This window comes from Bufo gargarizans, chromosome 3 (genome assembly GCF_014858855.1).
Source record: "Bufo gargarizans isolate SCDJY-AF-19 chromosome 3, ASM1485885v1, whole genome shotgun sequence".
NCBI classification, from domain to species: Eukaryota; Metazoa; Chordata; class Amphibia; order Anura; family Bufonidae; genus Bufo; species Bufo gargarizans.
Genome location: NC_058082.1, coordinates 41,970,244 through 41,983,409, shown reverse-complemented (window position 1 = coordinate 41,983,409; position 13,166 = coordinate 41,970,244). Strand labels below are relative to the sequence as shown.

Here is a 13,166-nt window from a genome sequence, read left to right as displayed (position 1 = left end):
AAGCATTGCTCAATATGCCTTTCTAGTCTAAATCATCGCTAAAATTAATCATGTGCTGACCTCAAGTTACATCTTCATATCTTACACCTCAATCGTAAATAGAAACTTTCCAGTGTGTAATTCCAATATACTCGTCACGTAGGGAGTAGTGAGGCAATGAACTTTGCTGGCACCTCAGTCACTACGTATTTGCACGATCCGCCCTGACCGGCGGGCAACAACTGGACGACAGTCCCTTCCTTTCTATGTGCTGTGCATGAACCAGGGAGACAAAATAGTGACAGTTAGTGACAGAAAGACATAGTGGACTAAAGACAGAACCAGAAAACCAGACCAGAATTAGAACAATAGGTCTAACCAAGAGATCATGTCAATCCGAGGAGTCAAAAACAGGTCAAAAATCCAGTAGCAACAATCCAATATGAAAATGCTAATGTGATAATCAGTAGATATGACCATTCACAGGTAACCGTTGGCCAGCAGGTTGCCTGTTTAAAAAGACTGTGTCTGGGTCACGTGACGCGAGCGCCTCCTCTGATTGGTTGGCAATCCTTCCCTTAGACACCACCTAGTAATCGGACGCCAGCGATGCTAAGGAAAAGAGATGTGCCAGGCAGGGGACATGGCAATACTCTTGACAAACTAAACCAAATATCTTTTCTGCATTAACTTTTGATTGTACTGCCTTCTACAGACAAGAGAAAAAGAATTAAAATACTACCTCCTATGTGCAAGAATATAACTACTATAATACTGCTCCTATATACAAGGATATAACTACTATAATACTGCTCCTATGTACAAGAATATAACTACTATAATACTGCTCCTATGTACAAGAATATAACTACTATAATACTGCCTCCTATGTACAAGAATATAACTACTATAATACTGCTCCTATGTACAAGGATATAACTACTATAATACTGCTCCTATGTACAAGAATATAACTACTATAATACTGCTCCTATGTACAAGAATATAACTACTATAATACTGCCTCCTATGTAGAAGAATATAACTACTATAATACTGCCTCCTATGTACAAGAATATAACTACTATAATACTGCTCCTATGTACAAGAATATAACTACTATAACACTGCTCCTATGTACAAGAATATAACTACTATAATACCGCTCCTATGTACAAGACAATAACTACTATAATACTGCTCCTATGTACAAGAATATAACTACTATAATACTGCTCCTATGTACAAGAATATAACTACTATAATACTGCCTCCTATGTACAAGACTATAACTACTATAATACTGCTCCTATGTACAAGACTATAACTACTATAATACTGCTCCTATGTACAAGAATATAACTACTATAATACTGCTCCTATGTACAAGAATATAACTACTATAATACTGCTCCTATGTACAAGGATATAACTACTATAATACTGCTCCTATGTACAAGAATATAACTACTATAATACTGCTCCTATGTACAAGAATATAACTACTATAATACTGCTCCTATGTACAAGAATATAACTACTATAATGCTGCCTCCTATGTACAAGAATATAACTACTATAATACTGCCTCCTATGTACAAGAATATAACTACTATAATACTGCTCCTATGTACAAGAATATAACTACTATAATACTGCTCCTATGTACAAGAATATAACTACTATAATACTGCTCCTATGTACAAGAATATAACTACTATAATACTGCTCCTATGTACAATAATATAACTACTATAATACTGCCTCCTATGTACAAGAATATAACTACTATAATACTGCCTCCTATGTACAAGAATATAACTACTATAATACTGCCTCCTATGTACAAGAATATAACTACTATAATACTGCTCCTATGTACAAGAATATAACTGCTATAATACTGCCTCCTATGTACAAGAACATAACTACTATGATACTGCCTCCTATGTACAAGAATATAACTACTATAATACTGCTCCTATGTACAAGAATATAACTACTATAATACTGCTCCTATGTACAAGAATATAACTACTATAATACTGCTCCTATGTACAAGAATATAACTACTATAATACTGCCTCTATGTACAAGAATATAACTACTATAATACTGCTCCTATGTACAGGAATATAACTACTATAATACTGCTCCTATGTACAAGAATATAACTACTATAATACTGCTCCTATGTACAAGAATATAACTACTATAATACTGCTCCTATGTACACAAATATAACTACTATAATACTGCTCCTATGTACAAGAATATAACTACTATAATACTGCCTCCTATGTACAAGAATATAACTACTATAATACTGCTCCTATGTACAAGAATATAACTACTATAATACTGCTCCTATGTACAAGAATATAACTACTATAATACTGCTCCTATGTACAAGAATATAACTACTATAATACTGCCTCCTATGTACAAGAATATAACTACTATAATACTGCCTCCTATGTACAAGAATATAACTACTATAATACTGCCTCCTATGTACAAGAATATAACTACTATGATACTGCCCCTTATGGCTAGAATATAGTATTACACGAATACTGGAGTATGGGGCTGGCAGTGCGGTATATAATCTAATATATGGATATATACAGTCTACTCCCCCCGTTATATTAGGACTGGGCTCTTCTGGAGATAACAATACTCAGATTTGAGCCAAGTTCCTGTAAGAGAAGGAATCTGTGCAGAAGCGCTGGGAGCCGTTCCTCCGGGACGCTCTCGTCCTCTGTGCTGCTGCAGATCGCTATGTTGCTCGTAGCGAGGAAATGTCCAGCAGGACGTGAAATATGCGAAGCGAGATTTACAAAAAAGAAATAAACTCCAAGAATCTGTCAGGTTTAAACCTCCTGAAACTGCGCAGAGTGGAGCCAACATCCTGAGTTCTTGGAAATCTTGGCGTCTGAAGAGACACAATGTCACGGGACTCAGGAGAAACTGCTTGTTACATTGTTACCACCAACGTTTCATGTGGAGGCCTCTTGCACACGGATATATTACGGCTCCATACAACAAAATGTAACTATTGTACCGCACCCATAGACGTATATGGGGCTATACTGCTCCTCTGTACACCTCCACACTCATAGAGGAAGAATACTGCCATAGTACGGCACTATACCGTACACTGGCGCTATAGCAGTGCCCGCCAGATGCCTAACTTGAACTTTCTGGGCACAAATGCAAAATCTGCTACAACAGGACCCCTCCTATTGTGTGTCTTATGTGCTGGGGGCCTTGGGCCCTTTCAAGCACCAGGGCTTGGGTGCAATGGCTCCCATTGCACCCTAAGTAAGTTCAATGCTGTCAGCTCTGCAACCCATCCATATGATAGAAATATGTTGTCAGAAAGATGCAATTTCTCCATGTATCCATGTGGTGGAGCCAACATTCCTGGACCCATAGGAGGTCCGGATACAGACTGCATAGGTACTTAAAGGGGTATTCCCATTTGGGAAAGGGAATATGCCATAAATCAATACACCTATCCCAAGTTAGGAATACCTCTTTAAATTTAAGCCTTGCGTCTGAGCAGTGCACTGGACCATATTATCATGCTTAAAGGGGCTCTACAGGAATTTCATACTGGGTGTATCCTTAGCATTGGTCATCATTATGAGTTCGGCAGAGGTCCCACTCCTGGCAGGAAACTGGTGAGCGCCACGGCCTCCTCACAGCTCACCAAGCACAGCGCCATCCATTGTATAGTGGCTGTGCTTGGTATTGCAGCTCCGCTCCATTCACTTGAACAGGACTAAGCTGCGCCTAGGCCATGTGACCGATGAGCGCGATGTCACATGGCCTAGGAAACACCGCGGGCCTCTTCGTACAGCTGATCGGCCCCTACTGATCAGATATTGGTGACCTATCCTGAGGACAGGCCATCAACATTATTATCCCCTTTAACAATTTTGATGCAAACTGAATTATCAGGATTTACAGGTTAATCGAAAAACACGGCAGATTTTTTTCTCCCAAAACAGTGCCCCACCTGTCCACAGGTCGTATGTGGTATTGCAGCTTAGTCCCATTCATTTCTGCAAAACTGAGCACTGTCCACTAGACAAACATGGCCTCCAAGAATGTGCTATGTCTCCTGATGTAATGCGAGGCATCTCCTAGTGAACCTCACATATATCACATCCTCATCCAAGATAAATATCTTCAATATGCTGTAGAGAAATTGTCTTTAATGCAGGACTAAGCGCATCTGCCCATTGATTTTAATGGGAACCTGTGCAATACTCCCATTGGCCTGCGGGAGTGCTGTAGGGGAATTAAACACTTGTTGCCCGGCTCTTCCACGGATTGCTGATTGCTGGTAGTTCGCAGAAACGGGAATTAATTTGATCCACTTTTTTTTTCCTGTGGTTCATTGCAATAAAATGGGATTTTGCAACAGAGGGGGAACTATATTGCTTTTTTAAGGAAAAATAACAACTAAAAGGGGGTTGTCCATGTTTAACGTCTTCTTTTCTGCCCAAAACATTTCATTTTCGCCATGGGCTGCGTCTGGTATTGAACTCCCTTAAAGTGGCTTTCTATAAAGTTTAAATGAAAAAAAATGAAAATTTCTCTAGCTCTCTATCAGATTTAGTATTTTCATTTTCAGCATCTCTGCTTTCTGTCAATGAATAAGATCATTCTTCTTTGCATCAAAAGACTGAAAAAAATGTACAATACTTACAATAGCTGTTACAATTGTATCCAGGTTGGACAATCCTCTGAATTAGGGCTCGTGCACACGACCATTCTGCAAAACACGGATCCGCAAAAAATACTCATGACGTCGTCCGTGTGCATTCCGTATTTTGCCGGCCCCTAATAGAACAGCCTTATCCCTGTCCGTTATGCGGACAATAATAGGACATGTTCTATTTTTTTTGGGCGGAACAGACATGGAGTCATTTCAGTTTTTTTTTTTGCTGCTCCGTTGAAGGTAATGGTTCTGCATACCGGCCACACAAAAAAAAACCGGAACGGACATGGAAACAAAATGCGTTCGTGCGCACGAGCCCTTATACACATCAGCACAAATCCCTCTCCTGTCACGATAGCGCGCTACAATGTAACGATCTGTCCCAGGATTGTTTAGGCTTCATACAATTGTATCCAAACCTCAGCAGTGAGAACCATGTTTTTCTCATCTCATTTTGGACAACCCCTTTAATTGCTCCTACCTGGGAAACCTGTGATAACAATGAAGTCTCCGGATCATTCGTCTTGATGGTATGCATAGTTGCCAACTGTCCTGAATTTGCCTGGGCCAAAAATATGGGCGAGGCTAGCATATACCCCAACCATAAGTGGGCATTCACAGGCGGGATCGGGCATTTCTGGGTCGGGGCTTAGAGGTCCCGATTTTACCAACTAAAACGCTGCTAATTATGAGTATGTGGTCCACCCCTTATCTGAATGAGGCCGCTGAAACCCTCCATGACAACAGCGGCCACTGCAGGCGAAATGTGGTATTACATGGCACCCAAGACAAGGGCTGTCAAAATTGAAAAAACCCTTAGGCCCCTTGCAGACGAGCGTGTCCGGATGTGTTCAGTGAAAAATGCGCGATTTCGCAGGTGAAGTCATTCAGTTTCGCCTGCGGCCGCGTTCAGTTGTTCAGTTTTTATCACGCGGGTGCAATGCGATTTAATGTGTCTTGCACGCGCGTGATAAAAAACTGAAGGTATACAAACAACATCTCTTAGCAACCATCCTTGAAAAAAACACATCGCATTCGCACTTTCTTGCGGATGCGATTTTCACGCAGCTCCATTCACTTCACGTGAAAAGAATATAGAGCATGCTGCGATTTCCACGCAACGCACAAGTGATGCGTGAAAACCAACGCACATATACACAGCCCCATTGAAATGAACGGGTCCGGATTCCGTGCGGGCGCAATGCGTTCGCATCACGCATTGCACCCGCGCGGAATACTCGCTCGTGTGAAAGGGGCCTTAAAGAAATGTATGGAAGGAAGGAGACGGTTGATTGTGGGGACTATTCCATCCTTTCCCATCCTTCCATACTATTGGTGGGGGAAGTACTGAACTGCCTCTTCTTGGCTTCCGGTTATTATGGGGACTTCTACATCTGTGGCAATAAGAAGTGTGCTGCCCTCTAGTGGTGGCTTTTAGAAGAAGGTTGGCCAAAGTTTCCCAACAGGCTAGTGTATCTCCAGTTCCAGGTCTGTCTGTATCACTTATAGCTTCACCCCACTACAATAGTCAATGTGAGCCCAGAACAACATCCATTTGCAGCCATCCCGATGCGTCACTTGCAATGGTTGACAATATGATGGAGGTACAATCCAAAACAAGCATTGCCTGCAACCCCAATGTCAGGTTGGCACATGGCTGATTTACCCTCGGCATTATCTTTCATATTGTGACAACCTCTTTAAGATAGACATCCCTGCAAAATTCAGTGCAAACCCCACCATGTATACAGTGCCTTCTGATAAAGAACATATGTAAATCCAGTGAGAGACACATGATTGTATTATGCAACTCCATCTGGCATTGCTCTGGAGGGCCTCATGTGAAACAGATGTCTCTGTGCAGCTACAGCAATTAGCACAAGCTCCCACAGTTTTGGTCACGGGGATTTTTCTTCCATCCTTTTGTGGATTTGCCAAATGTGCAATTTATTGAAGACTGGACTGCGATAGATTAAGCGAGCCGCATTCTGTATCTGGATTATGAGCTGCTCTGGTTGAAATTTGCTAATAGACGCATTTGAGAGAAGCACAAAGTAGAAGATTGAAGGGAGGCACTCATTACACCAAACTTCTACAGGAAAACAACTGCATAGAAGGGTTAGGTCAATTTTTGTCTTCAGGTTCCTTTAAAAAACAAAGGTGGGCACAAGTAATGGTCATGGGCAAAGGCAAAGGTATTTGAACCATAAAGGCTGCCCATAGAGTTGGGGGCCCCAGCACAAGTTGGGCCAGTTTTTCATGGGAGATTTTCAGCTTTGGCATCACACTAGGGTTGAGGAAACCAACCTACTGGTTAATCTATCCCACCTTCGATGGAAAGAGGAGCGAGAAGTAACAAAAGGGAGCTCTATTTGGTCACTGACTCACAGAGGCTGGGTCATCAAGACAAGCCTTGTATATTTAGCCCTTTTCCTGGTTGTTGATGTGAAAGTGGAGGAGGTCTCTTGCTTAGTACCCCGCTCTGTGAGCCAAAGAAAAGAGCCATCAATTAGCAGCTCCCACTTTGGCAGATCCAACCCATCAATGTATTAGACAGCTGGAACAGCTGACATGCCATACCAAATTTCTGCGAAAGAAACATATTAGGTGCCATATTACCTAAAAGAGGACTATGTGTATGAACATTGTCCCTCCTCTTTGCTTCATTTAGACTAGAGCTTCTTCATGAAAAACGTCTGGCTGCAACAATCTTGTGATATAGAAAAAAGTTGTCTCGAACGAATGTGTTAGCCAAACAGATTTGACTTGGGGCTGCTCCTAAGAACATTATCTATGCAGTCCCCTGGTTTTCACCCTTTAATTCCTGTACAAGGACCTGGACTTTGCAGCAGGGGAACGACCAGGCCACTACCTCCTGGAGTAGCTTCTGGTTGACTGCTGACCCACGCTAGTCAAGAGGCACCAGTGCGGAGCACTGAGGAGTCAGACAAAATTGTAGTCAGGGACAGGCCAAGGGCAGGGAGAGTACGCGCTATCCGATAAACAGTCAGAGGTCAGATCAGGCAGCGAAGTGTCAAATTCAGAAAACAAGCAGAAGTTACCTACGGGCAGACCTGCCACAAAGGAGCAGAGGAAGGTCGGTGAGTCCAGGCCACTCAAGCAGGGGAGCGGAGGTGAGCAGAGTGGTGGCCAAGCCAGCTGGGAAAGCAGAGCAGTGGCAGGCATGGGCCACCAATATAACAAGTTACAGATATGGTCGAAAAGTTTTGTGATTGTCACTCAACCATTTCTCCTTACCTTAACTTTGACTGTCACACAACCAAAAGTCTCCATGCCCTAGCCAAAATTCTAGTCAAATGAGTTCTATAAAATGTTTCTGCATCTAACCTGATGTCATGTTGCACTTATTAATATTTTCTATTTCTTCTTTCCCCATCAGATAAATATGGTGGCAAACTGTCAGAACAAATCTTTTCAAGAGATACCTCTGGGACTTCCCGTAAAAACTAATGCACTCTATATGTCAAAAAATGACCTACGCAACCTCACCAAGATCCCATTGACTTTGTATTCCTTTATAGAGATCCTTGATCTAAGCAGCAATAAAATACGTTATATCCAGCCTGATACCTTTGAGGAAATGGTCAATTTGAAAGAAATCAATCTTTCTGACAACTATTTGGACAGATTTGTGAGTTATAGGTCACTAGGTATAGGTCTCTTACCCAATGTCCAAAAGTTGGACCTGTCAAGGAATAGCCTGTACACAGATATGATCACATACTTTCTCGAAAATGCTCCTCACCTCCGCTACCTTTCTCTGTCAGAAAATAGCATCACAATGATTTCTCCAGAAATGTTTTCGGGCACCCCGTCTCTTGAAGAACTCGACCTTCACAACAATATCATCATGGACATTGAAGAAGGTTCTTTCGAGCACCTTCTTCATCTCAAGAAAATTAACCTTGCCATGAATTCCATCACCTGCATATCCCAATTCAACCTCCGGCAACTTCAAAGTCTTATTCTCAGCAAGAATAGTTTACAATCATTCTACACATCCGAGTCCGATGAAGAATATAATTTAAGATATGTTGACCTCAGTGACAACAAACTAGTACGTTTTCCAGTTTTCCCAGATGTTAACAATATCATTTTCTTAAACCTATCCATGAACCTCATCCGGTACGGTGAAGAGGCATCTCAGAAGGAATACAGTTGGTTGGAAGAGGATGGTGGTAGGAATGCAAGTATGGTTAATTTACAAAAACTCACCCATCTAGACTTGAGTTACAATAACATCCAGTCCATCACTGAAGATGTCTTCATCACCATGCCAATGCTAAAATTCGTCAACCTGAGCAGAAATTGTCTTCAGTCTTTTCAATTTGGAGAGGTAGTAAAACTGAACTCGTTGGAGGAACTTGATTTGAGTGAAAATTTGATGCAGAACATGTCACTGGGTACCAGCTCGCTACCATCCTTACAAGTTCTTCACTTACAAAATAACCAGCTCCAACTTGTAGAGTCTAGGACCTTTCAAAATCTTCCCAGTATTACCACCATTAACCTTCAAAACAATATGGTTGACTTGTGTGGCATGAACTTAGAAGCAGCAAGGCAAAAACCAGGCACCCACTCCTGTGTATTCTTTTATAACATCCCCACTTTACAATATTTAAACCTCCGGCAAAATATGCTGGAAACTCTACCACAATATGTATTTTATGGCACTTCCTTGACTTTTCTTGACATCTCCATGAACCTTGGACTCACCATTAAACCAAATGCCATGAAGGGGTTGGAAAGTTCTCTTGAAGTTCTACACATCGAAGATAATTATCTCATTCAGTTGAATGTTGACTTACCTTGTTTAGTCCAACTTCGGTATCTAAACCTCTCTGGAAACCAACTGACATGGCTTCCTTCTTGGAACAAAAATTGTCGTTTGGAGACCCTTGACTTAAGTAACAACAGCTTCAGCAATCTGAAGGACAGTAATATCCCTATCTTGGAAAACACTTTAAAAACTCTTTCTTTGTACGGAAACCCCCTCAGCTGCTGTGCAAATTCTTGGGTCACCCACATGGTCAGAAGGAACATGGCGAACTTCATAGACATAGATGCTACCATGTGTCAGAACTCTAACGGTGAAAGAGTAGAGATACTTCTAGGTCAGAACAATTCCGATAACTGTGAAGAGGAGGAGATGAAAGACATAAACTTGGTCATCATTATAACTATAGTCCTGGTCTTACTGGTCACTGGCGTAGGCGTTGGATTGTTGGTTTTTTACTGCAAACAAAAAGTTAACCAGCAATTTAAAGCTTAACATGAAGGTTCTGTTGTACGGGCCTATGGTTGAGAACTTGTAAAAGGTGCCTTATGGCAGCAGCTGGACTTTGGATTACATCTACATCAAATGACTTGATTTGTGAGCTCTCAAAACTTGTGACCAAAACACTTTTAATGGATTCTGAAGGTCTTACCGTCACCGTTATTGGTGATTGTTTCTGGACAGTAATGATGAACTTTTTTGCATTGCTACAGAAACAAAAAAATTGAATTAATTCTTTATTTTGTGCTTCCTATGGCAGGTTACAATATAAAGGAAATCATTTATAAAATACAGTTGGTTATTATTAGAGATGAGTGAATTTAATTTTTTTTTGATTCAGTCGGATTTTCCGAAAAGATTCAATTCGATCCGAATTAATTTGTGGCAAATCGCATTGAAAAACAGCTATTTCCTGGCTGCAGAGAACCTGTATAGTGGTGTAGAACACTGTGCCTTGCAGTAACACACATGGGGAGTCTGCTGTGGTAGTGAAATAATACTGTGAGTCAGTATGACATGCAGATGACAGGTGTCACTCTTAGAATCACTGCACACTTCACTTCTTTGGGCAGTCACGGGGCCAAAACTGACCAAATACCTGAAGTGTGAACTCAGCCTTACAGGTCGATGTTAGCGTTAGGTATAAAGAACTGTGCAGAGGCCCAAGATCCTACTGTAGTGTGAGAGAGCGCACTTCTTTTACACCGTCGTCACTGATTCCACATAGATTTCTACAGAACCTGGTCTATTAAACACTTATACAAGTAGAGCCCCCCGACAGAGTGGAGAGGGGGTCAGCAGTAAGTTTGTGTTGACGTCACTGATTATTTTTTCCTTCTTCTGATCCGTCAGAACAATAACCCCCCAAAAAACTGATCCTGTCTGTGAAGCATCCGCCTTCATTTGGCCAGTAATCCATCAGTATTGCTAATGCCCTAAAAAACAGGAGTGGATCCAAAACAGATGTGACACGTGAATGGAATATTTTCATGTCTTCTGTGTTTTGTACCCACTCCTGCTTTTGGCTACCAAATCATAAGCCAATTCTGAAGGGACCATACAGGCCCTACAGCTGCTACACAGACAGGATCCGTTGTGTGCCTAATTTTTCCTTCCTTCTGACAGATCAGAAGAAGGATCAAATAAATGATGATGTCAACCAGGCCGAAAAGGCAAAATAGTGGCACAGTCATGAAGAGGGGAGGGTGTGAACAGTCAACAGAGTGTCACAATGACATAGTGTGGAGGTGGCAGCAGCATCAGGAGACCACAGAGTGGCAAGGTGACATAGTGTGGAAGTGGCAGCAGCAGCATCAGGAGGCCACAAAGTGGTACAGTGTGGAGGTGGCAGCAGCAGCATCAGGAGGCCACAGAGTGACAAGGTGACATAGTGTTGAGGTAGCAGCAGCATCAGGAGACCACCAAGTGGCAAGGTGACATAGTGTGAAGGTTGCAGCAGCATCAGGAGACCACAGAGTGGTAAGGTGACAGTGTGGAGGTAGCAGCAGCATCAGGAGACCACAGAGTGGCACAATGACAGAGTGTGGAGGTGGCAGCAGCAGCATGAGGAGGCCACAGAGTGGCAAGGTGACATAGTGTTGAGGTAGCAGCAGCATCAGGAGACCACAGAGTAGCAAGGTAACATAGTGTGGAGGTGGCAGCATTAGGAGACCACAGAGTTGCAAGGTGACATGGTGTGGAGGTGGCAGCAGCATCAGGAGACCACAGAGTGACCAGTGACAGAGTGGGGAGGTGGGTGGCATTACCAGTACCAGCTGAAGATGGTGGGTGAAAGAAGGAGCACTTGGCATCAAATGTGGCATCAGGCAGGTAGTGGCACAGTCATGAAGTGGGGAGGGTGTGAACAGTCAACAGAGTGTCACAATGACATAGTGTGGAGGTGGCAGCAGCATCAGAATAGTAGCTGAGGCAGCTAGCCAGAAGAAACCGGTCTCCTTTGTCAAAGTGTTGGTGGGCTCCATGGATGATCTAGTCTGATGCATCAGGCATTGGTGGGTGGAAAACCTGGCTTATCCATGCCTGATTCATCTTGACAAAGGTCAGTCTCTCCACATTTTCGGTGGACAGGCGAGTTCTTTTTGGGGTAACTAAACACCCGCTCTGATGCCACACTACTGGCTGGGCAGGACAGCTTTTCCAGGGCAAACTCTGCCAGTTGCAGCCACAAATCCAGTTTGGCTGCCCAGTAGTCCAGCGGATCTTTAATGATGGCTGGCAGGGTGCACTACAAGTATGCCACCAGCTGCTGGTTCAGGTTCTGCTCTATGTCTAGCTGCTGGTGAGGAGTTTCTTCACTATGCTGGTAAAAAAAGCTGCTCATCAGCGACTAGACTCAGGCTGCTGCTGATGGAGCTGGAACTGCTCCTGCCACCCCACCCCTCTCCACCAGCATCCATGGCAGTGAAACGTGAACGCAGAGGGCCCCCCGGTCAGACCTGCGAGAGGATGGACGATGGCACAGATAGGCAGCGTCCAACTGACTACATAGGATGTCTCTATAGTAGTTCAGTTTGTTCTCCCTCTCAGCGGGTGTAAAAAAGGGCCCCATTTTGGACCGGTAGCGAGGGTCTAACATGGCAGAGAGCCAGTAGTCATCCCTCTGCCGAATGGTGACAATTCGGCTGTCACTACGCAAGCAAGTGACCATGCATTGGGCCATTTGGCAAGTGACTCGGAGGGACTCCCTGCCTCCATCTCCACTGCATACTGCCACGGTGTGTCTGGGTCCTCTGCCTCATCTTCCTCATCTCCCTCTTGCTTCTCCGGCTGCTCCTGCTCCTCCTCTCCTGTCACCTGTGTAGAAAAACCACCCATTTTGCTACACATTGCTTGTACTCCAATGTCCTCCTCCTCCTACAGTTCAGCCCCCACAGGGTTCATGTGGCTGTGAGATGTAGGCGCCACGTCTCCAGTAGAGATTGCCTTGCGGTTTGCCCAGTGGTCGTTTCGCGCAAACTTTGCTCGTTTGTGATTCGCCAAACATGCGAACATATGGCGATATTCACACGCGCCATATTCTTTTGCATAGCGACGAACTTTGACCCATGATGACACATTCATCAGGTGGGACAGGACAGCCAATTGAGATATTTCAGCACATGGACAAACCCGCACCTTATAACAGAACCCGATCTG

At 43.2% G+C, this 13,166-nt stretch overlaps 1 protein-coding gene across 3 annotated transcripts in view; it reads left to right on the top strand.

Moving 5' to 3' along the window:
- LRRC32 (leucine rich repeat containing 32) overlaps positions 1-10,308 on the top strand; it is a 45,086-nt gene extending 34,778 nt beyond the window's left edge. For all 3 annotated transcript variants that reach the window (XM_044287636.1, XM_044287637.1, XM_044287638.1), the window contains exon 3: positions 8,112-10,308. In XM_044287636.1, the coding sequence (XP_044143571.1) occupies positions 8,112-10,004 (1,893 nt within the window). In that variant the 3' untranslated portion in view covers positions 10,005-10,308. The remainder of the gene's footprint in view (positions 1-8,111) is intronic.
- The last annotated feature ends 2,858 nt before the right edge of the window (positions 10,309-13,166 follow it).